Genomic DNA, 26,129 nt, shown 5'->3' with positions numbered 1-26,129 from the left:
ACAACAACAAGACAATATAATGTGTTGACCCCAGTTTGATTTAATCATGAGTGCCAATGGTGGAATGGAAGTCTTGGCATTGGGATTAACCATACTCAGCCCAATTGGTATTAATGTAAGTGGAAATGCAAAGAGTGGGTTAAACAGCCCTGATAAAAGTGGGATTAAAGAGGAAACAGAACGATTGCCGCTTAAGTAGTGATAGACAGAGAATAAGAGAGAGGGATCTAGTGAAGAGATGGGAATGCCTGGCGGCTGATTTCCTAGGCAGCACTTTTAAATGCACTTTTGTGTGCGTGTTGAGCCGATGCTGATTTTATGGGACTTGGGTGCCCTTTATCATCAAGTGGCTAAGCCTGACAGGACAGATAAAAGAGCAATGTGAAACCTTTAAAATCAATTTGGAACTGATATCATAACACATTTTTCTTCAATGATGCGAAGAAACATTTTTGCTTAAGGTTCTAGGGTTGGGGGTGGGCAGAGAAACAAGATATAATATTATCGGTTAATATTATGTTTTATACCTCAATACAGTTGATTTCTCGTGCAGCTAAATTCCTCATTTCTGTAACAAGACATGGGATAAGAATATGAAAATAGATAAGAAATTAGTTTATGTTGTAAGGCAAATCCATCATCCATCCATTTTCTGTACCACTTATCCTACACAGGGTCAGGAGGAGCCTGGAGCCTATCCCAAGGGACTCGGGATAGGCACCCATTCACACTCTACAGACAATTTAGAGATGCCAGTTTCACAGGGAGGAGGCAGGAATTGAACCCTCAACCCTGGAGGTGCGAGGAAAATGTGCTAACCACTAAACCATCGACTTACACAGTGACTTTTCTGGTGGACAGTCCATATAAATGGATTTAAAAATGTGTAATTGTTCGTATGGTGAACCTTTCTGTGATGAAACGTTTATTGAGCATTTTTGGAAGGAATCAGCAGTGCCAGTGCTTCGTAACAGTCAGAGGTAAAGCTGTAACTTTAAGTTTTCTGACACAAGAAAGTCTGGGTATTGCTATTATAATGCAAGGTTTGTAGATGTTTCATAACATTATGAATTATAAGCATATTATAAGCAGATAAAAAAAATTATGAAATGTTTGTTCTTTAATTAAAAAAATTGTGATTGTTGGCTAATTGTTATAGTATAAGAGAAATGAAAGCACGTCAGGACTTGCTGTTGTTGTAAATTAACCGAACAATGGCCTGTTGTGTTTTATTCCTTATACACTGGTGATGTGCTCACAACTGATATGTTTAGAGACATGCAGAAAGTCACTTGCACCACACACACTTTAACCACTTATTGACTGCACATTAAGCACACTAAGAATGTAACGCAGCGTTGATGCTCTTTTCCTGAGGTTGAAGGAGAAATACAGGGAGGATCCATTGTACTGTAGATGTAGAGGGGTATTTTTTATGCTCTGTGCTTCAGATCCCATTACACTGGACAACTGGACACAAGCCAAAATTCATATTTCTTGTACTGTGTTCCTACTTCTCAAACCCCGCCCCTGCATTCTTCAGGTACAGAGAATCCAAACCTTCTTTGTCCACCTCCTTGTTCTTTCACATTGATCTTTCACACACTAAAATACACAGACCTTGAGAGCCCCAGTTACATAAACTTCCCATCAATTCTGTCCTGATGACATGCAGAAGTTTTCAAGCTTTACTGTAGTACCCATAATGAAATACAGAGTCCTTCAGCTTGAGTTATCATTTGGACAAGTTAAATATATGAAATTTGGCAGTTCCCCATTTTTCCAAACTGTGTAGGATTTGTTCTCAGTGGCATTTTAGTACAAGTCTGTTTTTGACTGTTAGTATGGTTATCTGGTTCCCGCAGTTAGTTTTGTTATGTAGTCTAAACAACATAACATGATATATTAGGTTAATCTCACCTTGTGGTTTGAACCGTATATTTTCAAATTCTGTAGTAGTATTATAGGCAGACTGCAAAGAAGTCACCAAAGCTTTATTTCACTTCTACAGTGCACCATTTGCTGCCTGGTTTTGTTTTTTAAATAATGAAGCTACCAACAATAAGTACAAGATCAGTGTTAATTCATTTTGGTTTCCATTGCCTTCTGTTTATATTCTCGATCCAGTTATTTTAAGTACCATCTGTCCATCTTCTGTACCACTTATCCCACACAGGGTCACGGGGAGCCTGAAGCCTATCCGAGTGGACTGGGGGCAAAAGGCACAGGACATAGGGGGACAGGGTTCCAACTCACTGTCACACACTACGGACAATTTAGAGATGAAAATCAGCCTACAACACATGTCTTTGAACTGGGGAGGAAACTGGAGTACCCAGAGGAAACCCCAGAAGCATGGAGACAACATGCAAACTCCATGCACACAGGGTGGTGGTGGGAATTGAACCCCCAACCCCAGAGGTGCGAGGCAAACTTGCTAGCAACTAAGCCACTATGTACCCCTTAAGTACCATAAAATCTAATTAATATAACATCACTTGTGAATGATAAACATTTTACTGAAAAGTTGAACAACTTCATTTGAAAACACAAAAAAACTCATCCTGCATTCTTCAGGAGTCCATTAGAGCAAAACTGACTATGCTCTCTGAGTGGGAGAGATGGCATACTATCACTCCCCTGTCAATCACAGGGACACTAGCCAATCATGGCCTTCTGTGAGCTCATGTATGTGGAAGAGGGCACATAGTCCTTCCCTCTAAGTGTGTCCCTGCCCTGTGATGCATCATGAGCAGCATTTCAAAAAGATGTGATTGCCTGGCTTGACATGTCTCAGAGGAAGCTCCTGTTGGCCCTCACCTTCATGTCTTGGTAGAGGCTGTATGATAAGGGAGATCCAGCTAGCGGGTAGGTACTGACCAAGACCAAATTAGGGAGAAAATGGGGGAATAACTCTGGATACTGAGATATTCAAATAGATAGCTGCTCCTTCATTGTAGCTAGCAAGTCACGTCTTTACTATGTCACATATGAGGGCTTAGCGTATTGGTTGCGCTGTGTGAACTGGGTCAGAGTTGAATTTGAGTGCCAAGGCATCACATCCAAGCAAATCCAACAATGGCATCTGAACTGTCACTCTGGACAGCATTGAGGGCCAATTTAAAAACAAACAAACAAAAAAAAAAACCTTTGTTCTGACTATACTGATTTCCGTTGCTGGTATTGGTGCAGGTTTCTCTTTCATGTTGTGTTCTGTATTACAGTAGTAAGCTACAGCAATCCTAGTACAGAAATGAATTGGGTGTTGTGTTTCTGTTGGAAAGGGAGGTTTGTAGTGGACTCCCACTTGCTGCAGGGTGCTTGGCTGACAATGCAGTTTTGAAGGGGATCAGTAGGGCACAAGATTATATATAGGGCACAATGACGTCCTTTGTGTATGTGCCGCACTAGATCAGATTCATCACTTCCCTAATGTCCTGCCACACCCTTGGCCTATTCACTGACCCCCATGCAAAGAGCCAGGGAGCGTGTGTGTGTGTGTGTGTGTGTGTGTGAGAGAGAGAGAGAGAGAGAAACACAGAGAGCTGGTGCTGTGGATCTGAGGTTAGCTGGAACTGACCACCAGAGCTTTCACAATTACCTAAGTGTAATTGGTAGTTTCCTGTGTGTGTGTGTGTGTGTGTGTGTGTGTGTGTTTTGTAAATGTTAAAACTGATAGATTGAGTGTTTGTGATTCCCTTTAATGCTTGTTTACACTGTTGCGTGTTTGTCCATGGCGTGGTAGGGGTCACAGCCATTTGAGAGAGAATGGTTGCAAACATAAAAATAATCACTTAAAATAGAAAAAAGTCTCGTTCTACAAATGATTTGTGACCCCAAACTATGTACAATAGATTTGATGGTTGTTCAAAATAGCATTACTTTTATGAATTATGTTTTCCTATATAATATTTATATTGTCTCATTTTGGGGGCACGGTGGCTTAGTGATTAGCACAGTTGCCTCGCACCTTCGCGGGTTTCCTCCTGGTACTCCGGTTTCCTACACCATGTCCACAGACATGCGATATAGGCTGATTGGCATCTCTAAATTGTCCGTACTGTGTGAATAGGTGTGTGAGCGTTCGTGCTCTGCAATGCGTTGGCACCCTGTTCATCCGCCTTGTGCCACGAGTCCCCTGGGATAGGCTCCAGTCTCCCCGTGACCCTGTGTAGGATAAGCGGAACAGAAAATGGATGGATGGATTTGAATGGATGACTCATTTTATTAGCCAGTTGGGCCCTGTAAAAATGATCAATATAAGATGATAATCGTTGTTTACTTCTGTACGAATCCACATGTGATATACACAAACTGCATTTCTGACACAAGTTGTATTTCTGTATCTAAATAAATCAACAGCTGTGTTAGTACTGAGACAGGCTTTTGTGCTTTTCTCCTGCCTCAAGTGTCAAACAGCTGTGTTTTCTCATGACCTCACAAGGCCAAGCCCCACCTGCACTTTCAGAGCTGGTATCAGGTATCAGACCAATACCCTGCTCATTTACTCATCCTTGTATTTGCCAAAAAAAAAAAAAAAAATGCATTGATGTCATAATCTGATACCACATGATTCTGTATTGTGACATAAGTTGTACATTGTACATCTAACCCGATAAAACATCGTATGGCATTTAAACAGTATTTCTAATAGAGAGAGAGAGAGAGAGCGTGAGGACGGTTAACTTGAGCTCACAGAGCAATATCAGCGAGCAGGTTATTAAAATGAGTGTGTGATGCTCTGAATTGTGTGTACACAATGATATTCACAAGCACGTAGCTGAGAAGCGAGAGTGCAGAGTAACCTTTGGAAGTGAGAGCAGTTCAGTTCTGCAAGCACTGAGACCCGTGCGCTTCCTTTCACCGCGCTCACATGCAAATCCAGGTACGATTCACAGCACCTTGCATTAGGGCCGGGCGATATGACAAAAACATCGTATCACGATACTTGAAGACATTTCTACGACAAACGATGCGTATCATGATATTATATTTTAGCTAACAAACTGTCTGCAAAACAGTAAGATAAACAATTTACCATTAAACTGTGTTTGACGATACTTTTCTTTAATGCCTACAAAGACAAACAAGATAAAGTTTTTAAAAAATGATGTCAAATCACCAGCATCCATTCAGTACCATTTGATTTGTAACTATTAAAAATGTTTTTTTTTTTAAATACATCACCATACCAACGATATCTCAGAGAATTTAATCGCTTAATCATTTATCACGATATCTATATTATATATTATATATCGATATACCGCCCATCCCTACCTTGCACTCATTTTAATGACCACTGCTCAGTGCGAGCAAGTAGGTTTGCCTCACGATCTCTATTGATTGAAGGTACAAAACTCGAGGAGCATGAGGAGTTCATTGCTAGCAGTACACGGAAGCAACCAGCATAAACAGAACAGTAGGTTTCTCACATAGGTATCAGTATCGGTATTGGCATAGAGGAGTACCAAAAAGCATGTACTTGTTTTCTCTCTCATGTAGTAAAGTTCTAGCAGCTTGCAAAACAGACCCATTAACCAAACTCTGGTCTTCATTAGTGCGCTGCTTCAGGCCACATCCACACTTCCAGGCCACATGGATCAATCTTACCATAAATGACTTTTTACATCCCACACACAATCCCTTATTATCGCTCTATCCCTCTTTGTCTCTGTCATTCCCACTCTTTATGTTCTAGCACATTTCACTGTTTAATATATTATAATATAATAATTATAACATTAGTGTCCACATTGGAATTTTCTTCAAGCATGTTTTTAGATCCGTTTTCCTGGTTTCCACACAGTCACCATTGTGTTGCATGAACATGAACATGAAGTATGTGCTATGAATGTGAAATTACACATCATGATTTTCAACGGATACTTATGGGAGTCACTCTTGACTCTTGACATGTCTGAATCTCAGATGCATCTATGTAGTGTGTAGGAAGCCGTTTGGAGTGAGGCTTAAATTAAAGAAAACAGATTTTTGTTTGACAAAAGAAAAGAAAAAAAAGAATGCTCAATTTATGCCCTTTAGTCTCCTTATATTCTTCCTTGCTAAAGAAAGTGAAGCCATTTTCAGTTACTGTGGTTTATGTATTGTGGTTTATCACATACAGCTATCGCGCTGGCAGTATAACATTACAGGCTGAATGCATTCAAATGCTAAATTGGGATTTTTAAAGACAATTGAAAGCCCTAGTGTACAACATTTTAATAGCTTCAGGTGTAATGATTTGATAGTGAATATAATGGCGGCCTGTTGTAATACAATAGTCAATACACTTTGACTGAGAGTGAAAGTAGCGTGGGCACGTTGAAAAAAAAAAAAGTTTAAACAGCTGATTCCCGCATAGTCCGATCATACAGTCGATTGAACTCCATTAACAAAACCATTACATAATAAATATTTAATAGAGGCAGGTCAGCATCTTACAGCCTATAGGCAAAGCCCCATGCTGCATCCATCCTCTCCTTGCGTGTAGGACTTTGTCTGAGAGCGACAACGGTTTGGGTGGTGTAAACTTATCTATCGAGCTTCACTGACTTCTGTTCCACTTCCCTCTCTCTCTCTCTCTCTCTCTCTCTCTCTTTGTGCTCAGTAGTGTCACCACCTGCTCAGCCTCTCCCATGGGACCCCCTTCCTTCCCTCTAAAATCCCCCTAACTCTCCCTCCCTTTCCCTTCCCTTCCACACACGCACACACACACCACTCCTTCTGCACTCCCTGGGCTCTAAGTTTTCCATGCTCAATTTAGGATCGAGGCATTCTTTCTGTAGACAGTGAGCTCACTGTTCATGATGGGAAAAAAGGTAATGGGGAAAATGATAGCCAAACATGAAATCTTGACCAGTCCGATCTCTGCATTATTCTGTGCAATTAAAGTGATCTCATTATAAATACACCTGTTAATGGTAGGCCCCAGAGTTTGTTTGAGAACATACTTAACAAACTGCATTATGAAGACCAAGATGCTATCAAATCAAGTCACATGATTAGTTTAATGGAATCGATCAAATCAGATTGATTCCATTAAACTAATCATGTGACTTCCGATGGCATCTGATTGCACCAGAACTAATATGGGTTTTCACAGCAATAGTGGGGGTGAATACTTCCACAGTAGTGGGGGCAGTCACATCCATAATTTTGCAAACGATATTGATTACGACATAGATTTATGAATCCCAGTTAATTCCATTTCAGTTCCAGGTTGGAACAGAATGGGGGAAAGTTCAGGGGGGTGAATACTTGTGCAAGGCCCTGTATTTTGATCAAAGTTTCATCACTTTATCAGACGCACCGGTGTTTCCTCAAGCACGACAAAAGACATACTTGAGGTACTCGTTAATCGTTGGCTAACCCAATGACTCAGGCCTCTATGTAGCTTGAACTACACAGCCACAGTAATAAAATGTGGGCGGAGCTAGAAACAGTGTGACTACCTTCGTGGTGAGCTAAACACAACACACTGATCACCTCTAGGTGTGCTTAGAAGGAAGGTTCATTTCTACCCTGATGGGTGTGGTCTCTTCCAGGATGACCCCGCCCACATCCACATCAACCTAATTGAACACCTATTTGAGATTTTTTTGGAGATCAGCCATCATCAAAGCATTAAATGAGGGAATAATTTTTGAAAGAATGGTGTCCATTGATCCAGTACAGATCCCGAGCAGTGTAGAATCAATGCCAAAGCACACTGAAGCTTTTCTGGCAGCTTGTTGTGGTCCAACACCTTTCTAAGGCACCTTATGTTGGTCTTTCCCTGCAAACCTTCTGAATGTTAAACATGAGACCTTTTACAGTAAAGTGTGTGTAGGGGCGATGTACTGTTCAAATGAACTGAAGCATGTCGAGGATTAAGCAAATTTAGCCATTGTTCATCACAGTCAGAGAAGAGGATGTAGTTTTGTATGTGTGTGTGTGAGAGAGAGAGAGAGAAGAAATTGGTTTGTGTGATCTTGTTGGTTCTTTCTTGGTGTGTGAGAGGAAGGGCCGTCCTGTATGTTTATGTGTGTGTGAGACAGAGTACGAATTAAATAGGCTGCATGTTTGTGTGTACGTACAAGATAAGGGCAAGCATGTTTTTTTATTTGCATGTTTGCCTATGAGAATGTGTGTGTATCTGAGTGTGTGTGTGTGGGTGCCTCAGTCTCAGTGTAGTCCCCAGGCTGTGTGAGGGTGGGGTGTGTTTTGGGTGGTAGGGGGTATGAATGAATGTAAATACTCTCACACAGCTGTTGATGGATCGGTGATAATACAGTAAAATCAGTCATGTGTAAATGAGCCGCTTCAGGAAGAACCCAGTTTCCTCTTCGACTCGGTTAGCGATCAGAGCGATAGCACTGCTCATAAACAGACAACGAGATGAGTTTGATGATGAAATGGAAAGATTATACACTCTCTCTTCCTCTCCATTTGATCCTTTGAGCCGGATAAAATCAGCACTTCACTATATTGAAACATAATCGCATAAAAGGACTACAATTAACATATTGTTCTTTGGCCTGTTACACTTACGTATATACTTTCTTGCTGATGAATAATTGCATTTATAGCAATTCCAGATTCTGAATTCCTGAAGGTGGTTCATTTTCTGTAACAGCAGCTCTGACAGTAGTACTGGCTGCATTTCAAATCATAGGTTTAAATGGTAAATGGTAAATGGTCTGCATTCATATAGCGCTTTTATCCAAAGTGCTTTACGCTGGTTCTCATTCACCCATTCACACACACACACACACACTCACACACCAATGGTAGCAGAGCTGCCATGCAAGGCGCTAACTTGCCATCGGGAGCAACTCGTGGTTCAGTGTCTTGCCCAAGGACACTTCGGCATGTGGAGTCACGTGGGCCGGGAATCGAACCTCCAACCCTACGAGTAGTGGACAACCCGCTCTACCAGCCGCCCAAATTTAATTTAACGTCAGAGTATAACAAGCGAGTTGTCTGTGTAAACGCAGTAATGCTGAATACTGAAGCGAATATTTCAATTCCTGGTTAAGGGAAGTTTCTGTTTATTTTATATTATTAGGTTTGCATTATTAGGTATATATTATTAGGTTTATATTAATGCGCCCATTCAAATGCACACTCGTTTCTTACACAGAGACTTACAGTATATGGTGGACGCTCCAAATAATCAAACTTAAAATTGTGTGTTATTGATATTGTGAAGTTTTTGTTGATTAAATGTTTATTTTGTATTTTTATAACTGTCTTCAGGACAGAGGGAAACATGAGAAGCTGCATTTTCTGTATTATTAAGACAGAGTTGATCAGGAAACAATAGCTTTGATAGTTTTGATGTAAGTATACTTGTTTCGCGGATGTGCTGAAGTTTTCCTTACTTTTTAGTATGAATATGTTAGCCTTAAGGTTATATATAAGCTAGCGTGATCCGAAACAATGACAAAATTCGTATTTTGAAGATATACATTCAAAATTTACAGTATCTCTCTACCATCAATACGAATCAACAATTTTGATGACATCATTTTGCACTTCAGCTTCTCATCGGATTTTCTGTATAATCGAATGCTGTCTAGAATTTGAAATGCCCCGCCCCAACATTGTAAAAATCACCTTGCCGAAGTTGCCATCGTTGAGGGAGAGAAATCATATCAGCAAGCTGTGGTTCTTTGGAGTCCCAGAGCCTTTGAAATAACTTTGTAACCCTTCCCAGACTGATGTATTTCAATCACCTTCTTCCTCATCATTTCTGGAATCTCTTTCAACTCTGGCATAGTGTGTTACTGGGTAAGACCTTTTAACCAACTTCATACTGTTGAAAAAGTTCTACTTAAGTGTTGATTTGATGGAACAGGGTTTGCAGTAATCAGGCCTGGTTGTGTCTAGTCCAGCTGAACCCCATTATGAATGCAGTTTCATAGATTTGGGGAATTAGTAACTACGGGGCAAATATATTTTCACACAGGCCCAGTTAGTATTGGATAACTTTTTTTGTAGTTTGGGTTAACTCAGGTTGCCTTTGTTTTATCTTAGGTTTTGTTTTAATTTCTGAAACAATTTAGTATGAGAAATACACAAAAACAGAAGAAATCAGGATGGGAGCAAATACTTTTTCACAGCACTGTATATATATCATAGTTACTTTAATTTACTTACAGTTAGTAGCACTTTTCCTGGTTTTATTGAAATTTGATAAGCTTGGTTCGAGTTGACATTACGTTTAAGTTATTAAGCTTTCGATTAGGAAATGATCCTAAACATATTAGTTTCAATGGCATCATTAAACTCAATTCAATTCAAGTGACCAGTGAATTGTACTTGACTCGATTAGAAAACTATAATAACCATGTAATAAAAATCACAAATATATCAATGGTGGTTATTGATATAACTACCATTACAACTGTTACAGTTCGCAAATTGTTGGTAAATGGCACGCTTTCCTTACGCATTCACAATTTGTACATACCATATGAGCCATCATGTTTGATGTATCTGTATGCTGTTCTATTCAGTTCAGTGTTTTTTTTTTTAGGACAATGCAGAGGTGTGGTCACCTGTGAAGGGACAAGCCAGCTGTGCAGGCTTTGTGTCCTTGACAACAGCTGCCATGACATCGTTGCATGATGATGTCAGATGTGATTTTCCTGGAGGAAGATCCAATCCGTTCCCTCTTTAATTAGTGAGATAAACACGCTGGTTCAAACAGTGTCTGGTTTAAATAGTTTATCTCTGGTGCTCTGATAAGGAAATGTGGAGGAGTGGATGAGACAGTTTGGAAGACTTATCCCCAGGGTGGCTGGTTCTAACATAATGAGGTGAGGAAGAGAATGAGGTGCCAGACTGGTTCTGGTTAATCCTCAGTAGGGCCAGGTGTATTATTTTCAGTAACATGAATAAATGTGTAACCTACAATAGAATGTGTGACTGTTGCTCACCAGCCGTTTGTCCTTTTGCCAGCTCTCTTTTTAAAAACACCACCTGTGACTCCTTGAATTTTGAGTCAATACATAGTTAGTTAGCCTATTAATAGCTTACAATTTAATATAGAACTATGATGTGAACTAAGCAATTAATGATATAATTTAGGAAAGTTTTATTTAAAAAAATTATTTGCTTTGGTGCAAATCAAAATCATATTTACCTGTTAGAAGATGGATACTCTAACATCCCCCCAACCCCCTGGAAAAGACACAACTTTTCAAACCGCTGCCCATCCTGCTTCACAGGACAGTTTAACACACTCAGAGTAAAGCTCTTTCTCATACATGCGCTCACAGACAGCCACGATTGGCTAGAGTCGCTGTGCTCGACATGGGGAGAGAGAGTATGCCATCCCTCCCACCCAGAGAGCGCGGCCAGTTTTGCCCCTTTGGCCCTTGACAACGGATGGCCGTGGCATCGTCAGGATTTTTCTGTTAATTTTTTCCTGGGAGCCATTGGGAGCCATCTCAGTGTTCAAGCGTGAAGATGTTCTTCAGCAGAATCTTTCGGGATGTGTTCCACATTAGGTTAATGACATTGACAACGGCGTTATTTTCTGGCAGGACCTTCTAAAATCTAAAACTCAACATTCAAAGTTGAGGCCATACCAAATTAAATAGCATGTCTGGGTTTAGCCTAGCTAACCACCAACACAGTGGGACCTTATTTTTAAATTAAGTAGCCTGTAATAGCAAATGATTTGATCAACTGTGTAGCAAAGTAGCACGGAAATTCAGAACGGACACAATATATTTAATTCCATCTCGTTATGTAGCTGCATCCTGTTAGAAAGAAGACATACCTCATATAGATTACTGCCTCTGAAAGACTATTAATCGGTCCGTCCAGGATTTTGCGAATTTTCGATAGCAGAAGTTAACACTCAATCAAGCAATATTCTCAATATTCAAAGGAGCTTGCAATTTTTCTAAATGACCACAGATTTTCTGCAGATTTGGGCGAAGACGCATCATGTGACTTCATCACAACACGCATTCAGTCAAAGCTCTCTTCGATTCATGCCACAGAATGCAAGTGTCAACTGTTTTTGTTACACCACCGTCGTTGTCTAATTATAGGACGCTGTTGAACACATCAACAACCTTTACTTTCCACTGACATCGGAGGCAAAGCCATAGGCATTTCCAAAGCACTTGCTGAAGAATTGTAATAGTAAAAGTGTAGCAACTATACCGTCTTCTCATACCTTTTCATTTCTATATGAATCTGTTCGGCCGTAGATACTCTGAATTATAGACCGCCGCTCTGATACTGTGCTGTTCTATGAATAAAGATCTACAAATACAGCAAAACATTATGTAGATTATCGGCTTGATAACGTTTTGTTCTTTCCACTATAGTGTGTCTTATCTCAAATTACACACGCACACACACACACACACACATATGTGCACACACAATATCAATATTGACTCAATGCAATGACTGAATCCAAATCACAGAACTATTACAATTATTACCCATAAATGTCTCATAAAACTTGGGACAGCTTGAATGATTTGAAGTCTTCCAGCTCAAAAACAAATATTTCTGTTAAACATACGGGTGGGAAAATGACTAATCCTGACATTCCAGCCCGATTTCCAGGGTAATTGTTTTGTTACCATGATGAGTAACACGTTATATGTGCACAGTGTCTGTGTTTTTTTGGATAATCTTTTGGAGACATCGATGACAGTAGTGTTGAAGTTTATTTAGTAGTGTCTGGAGTCTAGAGATAAAGCACAATTAGTCCAATTTGTGTTATTCACGTTTGATATTATCACCATTTTAACCCTGAACCTATAATCAAGCAAGATGACGCAAATTAAGGAGAATCGTTGTGGCTCCATGTGGACCTGGAGTTTCCTGATAAACAGGAAACAGAATGTAGGGCACGGTCCCTATCTCTCTCTATACTTGAACAGGTATATGAGAGGAATCATGTATATCAGTGATTCTGTAAGCCAGTTCTTCCGCCTACACATGTGCTCTGGTTTGGGATAAGTAATAAATGATACAGTATAAAGTCGGGATCACGTTTAATCTGTTAAACTCCCAGACTTACATTCCTCACTCTTGTAGCTACACTTTATTTTTTTCCTCTAAGCTTCACTGTAATTACAGAATAATATACTTGATTCATAAGATGAGTTAATGAATAGCACGCAGAGTTTTTAGGGATTAATATCCAAGCGCAGTACGAAAGTTAGAAGTGTTGTGTAGCACAAATTAAATGATCATTGGTCAAGAATACCGACTGGTAGAGATATACTGTCTTCTTAAATCTCATGTCAGGATAAGTTGACTTGAAGTCTGAAGTGCTGAAGTGGAGGCAGACTTGCCAGAGCATCGTGAATTAAATAATAATAATAATAAAACGTTCATGCAATGCAGTAAATTTCAAACATAAAAACATGAAAAATTCTTCTAAAATGATTCCAAGTGTATTTCCCAAATCCCATTAGTTTTACTTTGTAAAGCTAGTGCCTTGTCACATTCTAGAGATGTTTATTCGTGTGTGTGTGTGTGTGTGTGTGTGTGTGTGTGTGTGTGCACATTTGCATGTGAACAATGGAGGCTAGTGAAGTCCTAGTGCTTCCCGCCTCTCTCTATCTTTGACTATGCTACAATGACACTATTCATTTTTTACTCATAGGGATTACACACAAATGCGCACAAACACACACACACACACACACACACACACACACACACACACACATTCTGCAGAGCCTCTAGAGACTAGTGGCAGAATTGGCTCAGTGCACACTGAACTTTATAATGAACTCTGTCCAGACTCTCTCCCTTCCATACACACACTCACACACACACACACACATCCCTTTTCGTCAGCATGCTGAAGTCTCATGCTGTGTGAGTTTTCACTCGGGATCAAAGCATATGTTTATTTGTTGTCCAGTACACTTGGCCAGTGCAGATTGTTTATGTCTGCTTGTGTGTTCGTGTGTCTGTGGTTATATTAAAATAGAGACCAGTACACTTTCATTTGCAGGTATGGAAATCAACCACGCCCCCCCCCCCCCCCCCCGTTGTGTTGTCCTGTGTCTCTATGCGTTTCTGAAGGTTTAAAATATTCCATTATCTACCCTCTCTTTTCCTGTTTGAGGTGTGTCCACCTACTGGACAGCATCGAGTGTCACCACACAAGAATGTAAAGAATCTTCCAGATGTTTCTCTCTCTCTCTCTCTCTCTCTCTCTCTCTCTGTGTGTGTGTGTTGGGGAGAGAAGGATATGGTCAGAAAAGGACATGAGGCCAGAAACAGTGGGCAGTGGGAGTTCCCTTTCCTAGAAGCCTTTCCTCTCCCCTCCCCCCCCCCTCCCCCCTTTATCTAAAGGACTCATTCATTTTCATCGTTCCGTCAACCACTTTCTCAGTTCGGCTGTCAATTTAAATAACAATGTTTTCTCGTCACCCGGCCCACATGTATTCATAGGAGGGCTGTCAAAGTTAATTTGAATTTAAATGACTTGTATTCAGATGCGTTTGAATACTAATGAGACGTTTGTATTATCTGTAGTAGTTCTACACGACGTGTTCGAAACACACAACAACAAAAAAAAAACGCAATGTTGTGAGAATTTCATTAGCGAAAAGAAATTAGTTCCGTTGCAGCAAGGTAATGTCACAATCCTATCAGAAATTCAAACTTATCACAGTGGGGTTTTTTTATTACTGAAATTTGGCTTGATTTATGTTTCTTACTTGGGAGTTTATATTTAAAGTAGGCTTTAAATTCAATATATATGCTCATTACATAAACTATAAGATAACAGTACGTACTGTTTTCAGTCTACTACGTAGACGTAGTCAGTGCTGAAGTGGGGGCAGACGCCCGCACGTTATTTTTAACGCCTCCGAGCGTGAACGGGCTGTTGAATGTTTGTAGGATTTATATGGAGGCATTATTGCAACCAGCAGATGAACTGATTAGATTTGGGAATCGATCCAAACATGGTCCAGGTCACAGCGAGGTCAATAGTTTTTCTTCAAGAGCGTCCTTTACGTTTGAAGAATATCGTAAGAGTAGTTTCTGGCATACAAATTAGAACAAGAAGGACTAGACTAGTTGGTGGTAGAGGAATCAACGTTGACGCCGTTGGTGTAGAGTTCGAATGGTTTCAAATTTCCATGCAGCTCAGTGAACTTAGTGTCCACACGGAAACATGAAAAAAGGAATTAGCTTCCAGTAGCGGTTCATTTTCGCTAAAATTCTTCTAAAATAAAAGGTGATCTTTAACTCGGGGAATTCTTGGAAATATGAGGCAATTTAAAACAAGATGGTGGTCTGTGGTCTCTTCTGTTTGGGACATTTTATATTTAAGTTATATACTCACTACTGAATATATCACATATATGATTGGGTGCTTTTCATTTCTTTCCTTGTTGGCCTTCATCACGTTTTAACTCATCCTTCTGAGGACACAAGGAAGTGAAACATGGAATCAATGCCAAATGTATATGTTACATCAGATGCGCTTATTTGTCGTAGCATGGCTTGTTGCACAGCTGTATCACATGTCATCACAAATTCTGTGTAGGAAACATCTGTGTGTCCGTGATCTGGAATCCTCCACACTTCCCTTTTCCTCGATTTTTCTACGTGCTTTTATAGAATTGATCGCAAAGATGGCGGATGCATCAATATTGAAGTATTGGGAAGCACCTTATACGTCTAAAATAAGAGCGTTTGAGATTCAACCACATAAAAGGTCACATGTAAGGTCAGTTTTGGGACACATTATTATATTTCATTTGAAAAAAAAAAAAGGCATCAATTGTATACCTTTGTTCAGCACCCTATTTCAATATGAAGCAACATTCAGTCAAAAAAAGTTCAGGAAACCGTTTTTAAAGACTAAAAGTAGCACAGCTTATATTAAACATTTGAATGTTTTTAAATATGGAAATGTGTCAGTTACTGCATTAAGAGAGCTTTTGTGCGTATCCGCTCAGTTCCTTTCTACTCGTCGTCGCTGGAAAAAAAAAATCCTTTGGTGTCTGTTATTTTTCTCTTTCATGTATGTGTCTCAAGTGTGTTCTTTCTTCTTCTCTCTCCCGCTGTTCTTTCCCTCTTCTTCAGTTTGTCCCCTGGGGGTTTAAACGAACTCCAGGATCGCTGGCATTCTCACGAGTCACGGTAACTGAATAGAGCTGCATCTGTGAGAAGGAGACAGAGTTAAAGAAAGACTGAATTGAGTACAAAACAGTCGTCTGCATAACGCAGAGCTGGGAATGAACATTCGCTGTGCCCGTGTGAACGCCTGAATACTAAATACTAAATATTTGGCTCTGCATGTCTCGCGCTATTATACGCCACATTTAATACTATTACTACATTGTGAGCTTTAAGTTCTCGTGAAAAACTTTTTATGAGATAATAAGACATGCGGTATGAGTGTTTTTGTGTGTAAATGAAGTCTGTACACACACACACACACACACATCAGTAGTGTTCCAGGGTATTTATAGCCAGCCACATCACTGCGCTATTAAATCTTCATTAAAGCCAGGCATTTTGAGGCGTTTTCTGCAGACTCGCTTAATGTGACCGATTTGTGTGTGTGTGTGTGTGTGTGTATATATATGTGTGTGTGTATATATATATATATATATATATATATATATATATGTACATATATAGCAGCCTTCATTCTGTTTTTTTGTCTGAAAAGTGTCTCTTACCACTTAATCTGCTTATTTCTTTACTGACATACAAACATTTTTCTGTAACATTTCATTTTGTGCTGGAAAACTAATGTTCGGGAATCTAAAATGTTTTTCTACTGACTCGATAATGTATAGGTCATTAAATAAAAATCTATAACAAAGTTTGTACTAAAAAAAAAAAAAATAGGGTGCCTAAGACTTTTGAACGATACTGTAAGTGCGTGTTCAGGTCGATTTAAGAGAATTTGGAGACAACAAGGGTGCATGGACATTAAAACACCCATAGACTTCCACCCAAAAAGACCAGCTGCAACACACTCAAGCCAAGTCAAAGCACAGCAGCTCGCTGTTTGTTCTGGTTTTGTCGTTCCTGCCAACATGGCTATTTTTCCCCTCCATGTGAAAGTTTTATTCTGTGTATGGATTTCGTCTTGAAAGCACTTGTTTTCCACCACCTCCTGCTTCCTGCTTTCTGACTTTTTCCTCTTCCATGTTCCTCTTTCCTGTATGCCTCATTATGTTTGTGTTATGTCCTCACTCACTCGCTTATTAATGACAACAATGTTGTGATAATGTCGTGCTGATACCACAAAAAAAAAAGGCCAAGAGAGCGTTCTCACTGAAAGCGTCCCCTTGTGTATTATGAGGGAAGTGCAACAGTTTTTAGTTAAGCTTAGGTCTTAAATGTGGGGTTGAATCTCACTGGGTAATAAAAAAAAAAACAGGGGGTCGGACGGACTCAGTTTTACCTCCTATCTGTCACGCATGAAACAAAATTGCTCTATTGACTTTCACAAAGAAGTGTTTTTAATTGATGTGTACATTTCAATTTAAAACGATCCAGTTATTTCATGTGTTTAATGAATTCTGCCACCTATGTAACTCTCAGTTGAGACTAAAGCAGTATTCCTCCAGACCGCTGCCCAAGACCAAGAAAAAGTCCAAATACAAATGCCAATGTCAAATAACAATGCCAGTCTGAGACAAGCGCAAGTCAATACAGAAAACGTCTTGAGACCGGACTCATCCTACAACCCTAGCTCGTCATATTTAGGGGTTAAATTATGTTAGCTACCAGTTTTTATGTCACGAATGCGGAGATGGAGGCGGATGCATGTGCAGAAGTTGAATGAAAATACAAACAAAACACAAAAAGACACTAAGCATACGTGAAGAGGGAAAACAAACATAAACCAAGACCTAGGAGACGGGAGAGCAAAACGTGACCACATGAGACGAACAAAGCCAGACCACGAGTGCTGTACGAACCCTGACTTAAATACAGACAGGTGGTTGTTAACTGGGATGAGAGTCAGGTGTGGGTGATCATGTGACCGTGATGCAGCGGTGCAGTGGCTGCTGGGAATTAGAGTCCATAGTCCCCTCCGGAGATTCATAACATTTTAGCTACCAGTTTATGTATTTGGGCAAACCAAGCAAGTACAATGGAGCATTCACATACCTCGTGAACAAGCTAATACATTTAAGTTCTACACCCACTGTCTGTTTTGTGTGCTGTTTCCACTCAGTACAACACCCTGATGCCTCAGACATTTTACAACGCTCCTGGTCATAATCTCTTGGTGGATTTCTTCATTTATGAGGCAGATGTGCACTCCCTGACTCTGCCCCAGATGATGTAACCCTAGATAGTAACTAATCATCAGATTATCCAACATGAGTGCATTGCTTAATTCTGAACAGTTTACATGGTACTAACTGGATCCAGTACCAGAGACGACAGACATGTCAGTCAGACAGTGACTGACTAAATGAGAGAGACGGAATCGATCCATTTGCAGTTCCTTTGAGTCCGGCTTGCTAATGCTTTGCTTCCTAGGATCAGTTCAGGACTCATGATGACAGATTGGCTGTCTGGAATCACTGGAAATACAGTTTCATTTCCTAATGGGGTTTTGTTCTAGTGGTCTCCATCGAAACAATTTCACGAGGATCTAATGGATGTAATGGATTCCAAGACTCAGGATATATTCAGTGTGAAATAAACTGAATTAAATCTCAGCACTGTTAAATTCTCAGTTGTTGCATTTTTTCTTAAAGGCAGCTCTAGACAATAGTTCTGAGGCAGTCATTCAAATCATAGGTTTATTATATGGTTCTAATATGTTTTCATTTCTATAGTAGTGGATAATTCACAGGAACGAATCATCCTAATAATAAACTATTAAAAACATGTTATTTAACAAAGAGAAACATAATTGAAATGGTGATATTTTGCGTAAGTAGATGTTTATTTAAAAGTTTATGGAAATAGTCTATAGAAACATCAAATTCACAGAGACTTGAATGGTGGATGCGCCATGTAATCTACGTTGACTAATAAATGTATAAAAGCAAGTTGTTATTATTTAACAAAGGAAAGTGTATAATCATTGAATTGATGATGATGAGTGGAATGTCTCTGTTTTTATTGAGACTTTTCTTGAAGCAGTGTGCGTCTAAATCATTGGATCTCACTATTTGTTGTGACATTGACTTCTGCTCGATCATTTCTGCCTTCATTTGAGGCTTAATAATCTGTTGTATCTCAGCTGCTTGCCTCATGCAATAGCAGCAGTCATATGACACATACGACTTCTGCATGCATGCACAGTGTGTATGCTGAATGCTCTTGAGCTCCTTCTGTTCAGGAAGTTGTGGGGTGTAGCCCTGGCCTTCTTCTTCTTTCTCTTTTATTTTTCACGTCTTTCTTCATCCAAAGACAGCTGTTTGAGCCTTTTTCAGTGTTCGTGTCTATTTGTTCTCGTTGTTTTTTTTGGGTGAGAATCCTGCCTGCCTTGTGATTTGGATTTATCTCAGGGGGTCTGGGAGACTGATTGGGGGAAGATATTAGAAGAAGCGGTTTTGTCTCGACCGCCATCATGGCCACGGAAGAAATGGGTGGAGACGCTCCAATGGAGAGAGAAGATATGGTCGGCCACCCAGAGCCGGGCGGCACCACTCAAGGGGTAGGCTTTAACCATTGTGGATTTCTGTATGGTCCAGAGTAGATTCAAATGGGTTTTTAAGATGTCAGTCCTATATGTTCTCCTGTTGAGGTCTTTACTCATGCTCTTTATGCAAAAGTGGGCTGTTTTCTTGTGCAATGGATTTTGTTTCTCTTGCTCAAACTATGGGCACTTTCCTTTATGGCTGACATCTTTGCAACGTTGCCTCAAATGTCTTCTTGTCTTTCTAAAGTCTGTCGCTCTCTTCCTTTCTTTATTCTGTCATTGAAGTCCAACCCCCCTCTCTCTTTTTCTGTGGGTAATAAGGGCATTCTATGGGTTTCTAATGGCATTATTTCCTTTTCATCATGAAGGTTGGTGGGAGTTGAGAGAAACTATGCTTATGTGTTTAGTATGTTCACCATGTTTTTGTATATCTATATTTCCTCTAGTGTGCATAAACATGCCTTCAGACAGGAAGTAGAGCAACACTGAGCTTCTCTTTTTAACATATTCTGCCTCTTTTTCTCTCGTGCACATACGTGTTTACATTTGTTCTGCTGAATTCCAATATGTTTGAAGTAGAGGCGTGTGAGGCTTGTGTTTCAGTGTTTGCACTCTCCGGTTGGAACATGGGTAGTTCCTGGGGAGAGATACACAGATGCCTCAGCAATAGAGATATGTTATGTTATATAGAAGTTGCATGAGATTTACAAGACCACCTTCCCCCAAGCTGTTTTTTTTTTTAAATTGCAGTGGTGTTTTTCACACTATATTTATAGAGCTGGTGAATTTTTATTTTCACCAGCATCTTCACACTATAGAACTAGAGCTGGTGAATTTTCCTTCACCGGTATTGATTTAAATTCTCTATTCGAATTGGTCAGAAGGTTTCATAACGACATGGCTCTAGGAGAATCAAAACAAAGGCAAAACAAAGTGCATTAACATTTCACGCTACAAAACAACTAAAATGGTTGATTATCCTTTGCACTTCTCATGGTGTATTTAACATTTATGGAAGGATATTCTACTGCCAGCCTTTTGTTACAGTCAGTAAGTTATCTGGGATAGGAAAGTCTTCGAGAGAGTTGCTGAGGAATTAGTCTTTCAAGCCAGATGTCTAGAGAATCTAGTAAATTTCATCATTAATTGTGGTCAGGAATCACTTATCTAATCACCTGTGGTTTGACTAACATGGTAGATGACCTTTTCACATGAGATTATGTTGTTTAAACACCACCAGCTTCTTCAAACAAAACGCTTTACTTCCTACTGGATTCTGTGCACTTTTTCAGGTCTGTAACTATAACTTTCTGTCAAATGCTCAGTATGTTGTGGAGTTTCCCTTTTGGAAATTGTGTATATCTGCCAATACTTTACCATTCTGAAGCCTGTGGCCAGAAACGAGTACAAAATTTTTCAGACACTCCATGGCCCATGTGAGGGGTCGGCTGTTTATAGCTGCTTTATAAATGAATAGTATGGATGAATATTCCACAACATTAATCAGAACTGGAAACGGTTAAATATGCTCTATAACAAAGTCTAATTGTCTAATTGTTGTCAAGTTGTTGTGGTATAAGTAGGAAAAAAAAGCATAAAATAATGCTGCATTCATAGTGCCTTGTAAGTGATCATTTACAAGTTGTAATGATGTAATTTCCCACCTCGTGATGTCTGACTTGCAAAGCAGAAAAAAAAAACACGTGGATGTCTCCAGGGAAAAAAAACATGGACGCCTCCAGTTTGCTCTGTCAGAGTACGTAATGCTCATAAAAAGCTGCTGTATCAGCACTTTTACAGTTATTAGTATGGTCAGTGTTCTAGATTTAACCATGTACTGTCTGTATATTAACTGATCTAAACCCAATACTGCTATCTATAACCTAATTTAAAAGGAGAGACGGTGTACCTTACACTGTTCACAGCCATGTTGACTTCACGTCACTCCGTAAAGACGAAGAGATGAAATTTCAAGTTGAGTGGGTATTTTCTGTGACTTTTACCGGTTGTAGGCAGAGAATTACAAGTTGCAACTTCGCCTCGACTGCAGTTTAAACACTGTGCTTATTACCTTTCTTCACAATACCAGTTCCAAGAAAATGTCTTTCTACTCTGATGTTTCGGGTTTTTTTTATTATTATTATTATTAAATGTAAAATATGAAGCTATTTAAGATTCAATAAATACAATTGGGTCAATCAACTGATATTTTTACTATACAGCTTGTCCAGCTATCTATTGGCCATCTATTTAAGGACTACTGTTGCTTCACACTTATGTAGTGAATGTGCTGTATTAATGATAACCAGTGACATATTACTCATTATTACTGATACCAGTTAGACTATTTAAAGGTTCTATCTTTGGAAACACATCCCAAGCGATACCTCCTACTAGTCATTCATATCCAAAAAGCAGACCCTCAGTGTCATCTGGACTGTATATTAATTGAAAGCATAGGCCCGTTACAGAATAGTATTCAAATACATCTTCTGTGTGACGTCTGTGATTTCGGGCAGCTTGGAAAATTAGGATTCTTGTGTGAAGAATCCACATGAGTACAGTGGTTTCGCCAGTGTTTCCCCAGTGGGTTTCCCCAACGTATGCAACGTATTTCTCCATTGTTGCTCTAACAGTGTTTTTTTCTAAGTTATGATAAAGATCGAAAACATATTGCTGATAGTCCAATAGAGCTAGTGGCAGAATCCTGCAAATGTTCACCAAGCGTATTTGTATTTTTGCTTCATCACTACAAACCACAAGCCAGCCTTTATCCAGCCATCTGGATCTGTTTAGTTACAAGACCCCAGATTAAGAACTTGTAACCAGGCTAAGCTTCATTTTAAGGAGCTGAGCTTAATTATTAGGTTGGGCTCAAGGCAACCTTATGATTAAATGGCATAAAAGTAGAGCTGGAATTTAGCTTCCTATCCCACAAGTCCACTTTAGTAGTAACTTCCCCTACTGCCTCTCTCTCTCTCTCTCTCTCTCTCTGTCTCTGTCTCTCTCTATCTCTCTTTCTAGCTCTGTCATCCTCGCTTACTGTAAATGACTCATGTGTTTTTTTGAACAGGCTACAGCTTACCGCCATTGTTCGTGGCTAAGTTATGGCTTAGTCACTGCCATGCTTTTGTGTTTTGGTGTGTACATGTGCACGTGTGTGTGTGTGTGTGTGTGAGTGTGTGTGTGTGTGTGTGTGTGTGTGTGTGTGTGCGTGCGTGTGTAGGCTAATCAGAGGCTGAAGCAGGTACTACATGTTGATTATTTTTTATGGATGTAATCTAAATGGCTTTAAACACTAATGGCTTGTTTGGGTGTGGGTGTGTGTGTGTGTGTGTGTGTGTGTGCAGTAACAGTAATCCTAACCACTTGCCCAGTAGTTACCAGGATGTGCAGTTCTGCCGATGTCATCAGAAACACACCGTAGGAAGCAAAAAGCAAACATACAGGCGCACACATGCATTTGCAGCAAGGAAGATAGTCATCTTGACTGTTAAACTACTTCTACTGAAACCATACGGTTTCTGAACCGATGCACTGTACGTGCACACAAACCTGAAACTGTGCAGCAGATCATAATGTTGACATAATGTTTCTGTAAAGCTGCTTTGAGACAATGTCTATTGTAAAAAGCGCTATACAAATAAAATTGAATTGAATTGAATTGAACTATTATACTTCGTACAGAGTAAATACACAGTTGTATTAGAAGATATTAAAACTGAAATGCGCAAGATTCATTCATCATTAGTAACCGCTATTTCCTGGTCATGGACATGCTGGATCTTTGGAAAACATTGGGTGTGAGGTGGGAATACACTCTCAGTAAGACTCCAGTCCATCGATGGCCACATACACACACATTCACACACTCATTTTAGTGTAGGGAGGAAACCGGATACCCTGGAGGAAACCCATGTGGACAAGGGGAGAGCGTGTGAAACACCGTAGAGACAGTAACCTGAGCTCAGGAGCTGTGAGGCGGCACGGCTACACGCTGCACCACCATGCCACTGAGTGCATAAAGTGTTCAAATTCAGAATCAAATCTGTTCTCGAGCTGCTGTGAGTTCCCCGGGAAATCCTGTAATAGTCATTCTCACTACTGGTGTATGTCAGGACCGAGATCCTGTGGAACCTAATAAACATTTGCAACACATTTTTATATGGAGTCAGACATGATGCTCACCAGACACAAAGAGACAGAAAAATTTCCAATAAACTCTAGTAGGTCCGTACAGGATTTTTAAAAATTGTTGTGGCTGAAAAAGCTTCATTTTGCTGCATTGTTTTCTAAATTTGTGATGCGATTTGCTGAGTTTTTTTTTGCAGAAAACTACTTGAATTAGCGAAATTGCAATTGCACGAAATTGTTTTGCATGGAATTTCGCAATGATGTTGTTTGGTAAATGAGACCTTTTAGCTGTGCATATATTCAGTGCACATGAATCGAAGAGTGCTTTGGCTGAATACATGTTGTGATGACGTCACATGGCGTGGTGCGATGACGTCACATGACGTGTTTTGGCCCAAGTCTGCGGAATATCTGTGGTCATTTAGAAAAATTGCAAGCTCCTTTGAATATTGCGTCGTTTGCTTGATTTTGCATTACTTTCTGCGATCGCAGAATACTTGAGGGACTGTCTAGTAAAACTTTCATTCGAACATGTACTTTAAGCAATCACAATATCTTATTTTGGTAGGCAAGCGTTAATCAGATCAGGTTAAATCAGGAAAATCAGTCGTTTGGAAGATTAATTGGTATTTGATTCAAATGACGAGGGGATGATTTATCTAAGCTATAAACTAAAATGGAGGCAAATTCTGTAGCACAGAATACTTATTCAATCAATAATTTATTTTTAGTAACCCCTTTATCCTGATGAGGGTTGCTGTGGTTTAAATTACTTAATTAAAAACAGGGTTTTTTTTGGGGGGGGGGCGGGGGGGATGGACCAATTATAGACAAAAACCACTAACTATGGTAATGGGTGGTATTGCTCTGACTTTCTGCTGGAATAAGGAAGATTTGTTAAGAATGTCTGCAAGAACAGGAATGATTGGAGATGAAAAGCTGATCATCCAGGTGGTTAGGGGCTCAAAAGGAGCAAATGATAGAAAGGTAGAAGGGGAACGTTAGCTAAAAGCCAGAGAATACAACTACACAAATTACGTAAAAGAATTCCAGAAAACTCACGATTTAGTCATAAAAATGCAGAAGCAAGCATGTGAATCCTAGCGAAATATAGTAGCAGAATGCTTCTGAAAATGTTGGTGTTCTCACATTCAGACAGCTGTCAAATATTTGCTCCGAGGGAAAATTCTGGGCTCTGTGCTTAAGAGAAAAACAGATGATATGGATCACAAGGAGGTTTCAGTCAATCACGTTGTCTGTCAGTTCAGAAAGCTCACCTTCTTGCACTAGCAGTAAGCCTCGGGCATGTGTTTTGCAAGAACATTCAGTACGTTTACATGGACAAAAATAATCCGATATTAACCCGATTAAGACGATACTCTGATTAAGAAACTAGCATGTAAACAGCAATTACTGTTTACCTTAATCCGACTAAAGTCATACTCGGAAGTAAACACAAACGGAATTAAGACATGTGGAGTGTTCCTGTTTTAGTCGCATTATCGACGTGCGTTACAGACATGTACACACCTTAATCACACTATTAACGTCGTGTGAGAGTTTTCACCGCATTTTGCGACAGGATACGATCACACACGGCAGTGCTCAGCCGTTTTACGGCAAACAAGAGAGCACGGCTGCGTCCCAAACCGCGTACTTACCTGCTATATAGTAGGAAGTGAAATACATGTATCTCAGCTACTATATAACAGGTAAGTACGCGGTTTGGGACGCAGCCCACGGCTTCAAGCAGTCGTCTATTAACACGTACAGCATGACTGATAATTAACATAAAATACATAAAATTAAAAATGAAACACCCAAAACTGTATACGGTACCATAACAAAGACGAACTGTATGTTGATACGTGAAATTCTGGAGGGAACGTCGGACGGCGTGGCGTGGGGACGTAATGACGTGTGACGTTAATGGCTCTATGTTCTATAACATGTAAAACGGGAACATGAAAGGAGTATTCTAAAAGCGGCTCATGTAAACACCTTAATCACAATATTGTCTTATTCAGAATAAGGTCAATGATTAGATTACTGCTGTCCGTGTAAACGTAGTCATTGAAGCTACAGAACAGTTTACCTATAAATCGCTGATTATACCTTAACAATACCTTTGACTGAAGAATACTGACTGTTCCAACAGCTTTTATTATAAGTAGGTTTTGAGTTTTCTGTTCTTTTGTCAGTACATTTGGAACGTTTTGATCGAACTTTTGGTCTATGGTGGTCACACATTCACTACAGATGTGGTGAGAGATTAGGATGAAAATGCTGGTGTATTCTTTTAAACATTTCTTGACGTTGTGTTTGTTTAACTGGAGCTGCATTCAAGGAATCTGAACTGGATGTAGTGCAGGAAGGG

The 26,129-nt window shown here is 39.7% G+C and overlaps 1 protein-coding gene across 3 annotated transcripts in view; it reads left to right on the top strand.

The window, feature by feature from the left end:
* pkn1a (protein kinase N1a) overlaps window positions 1-26,129 on the top strand; it is a 58,661-nt gene that overhangs the window by 5,751 nt on the left and 26,781 nt on the right. Inside the window, exon 1 of one of the 3 annotated variants that reach the window (XM_053615869.1) lies at window positions 17,758-19,633. The exons of the other annotated variants lie outside the window; for them this stretch is intronic. Coding sequence (XP_053471844.1) covers window positions 19,547-19,633 — 87 coding nt within the window. The 5' untranslated portion in view covers window positions 17,758-19,546. Of the gene's footprint in view, window positions 1-17,757; window positions 19,634-26,129 lie in introns of those variants that run through there. 3 annotated transcript variants of the gene reach the window in all.

The sequence above is a fragment of the Ictalurus furcatus genome, chromosome 26 (genome assembly GCF_023375685.1).
Source record: "Ictalurus furcatus strain D&B chromosome 26, Billie_1.0, whole genome shotgun sequence".
Classification (NCBI taxonomy): Eukaryota; Metazoa; Chordata; class Actinopteri; order Siluriformes; family Ictaluridae; genus Ictalurus; species Ictalurus furcatus.
Note: the sequence above shows the minus strand (reverse complement) of the source record. Positions and strands in the feature narration are given on the sequence as shown.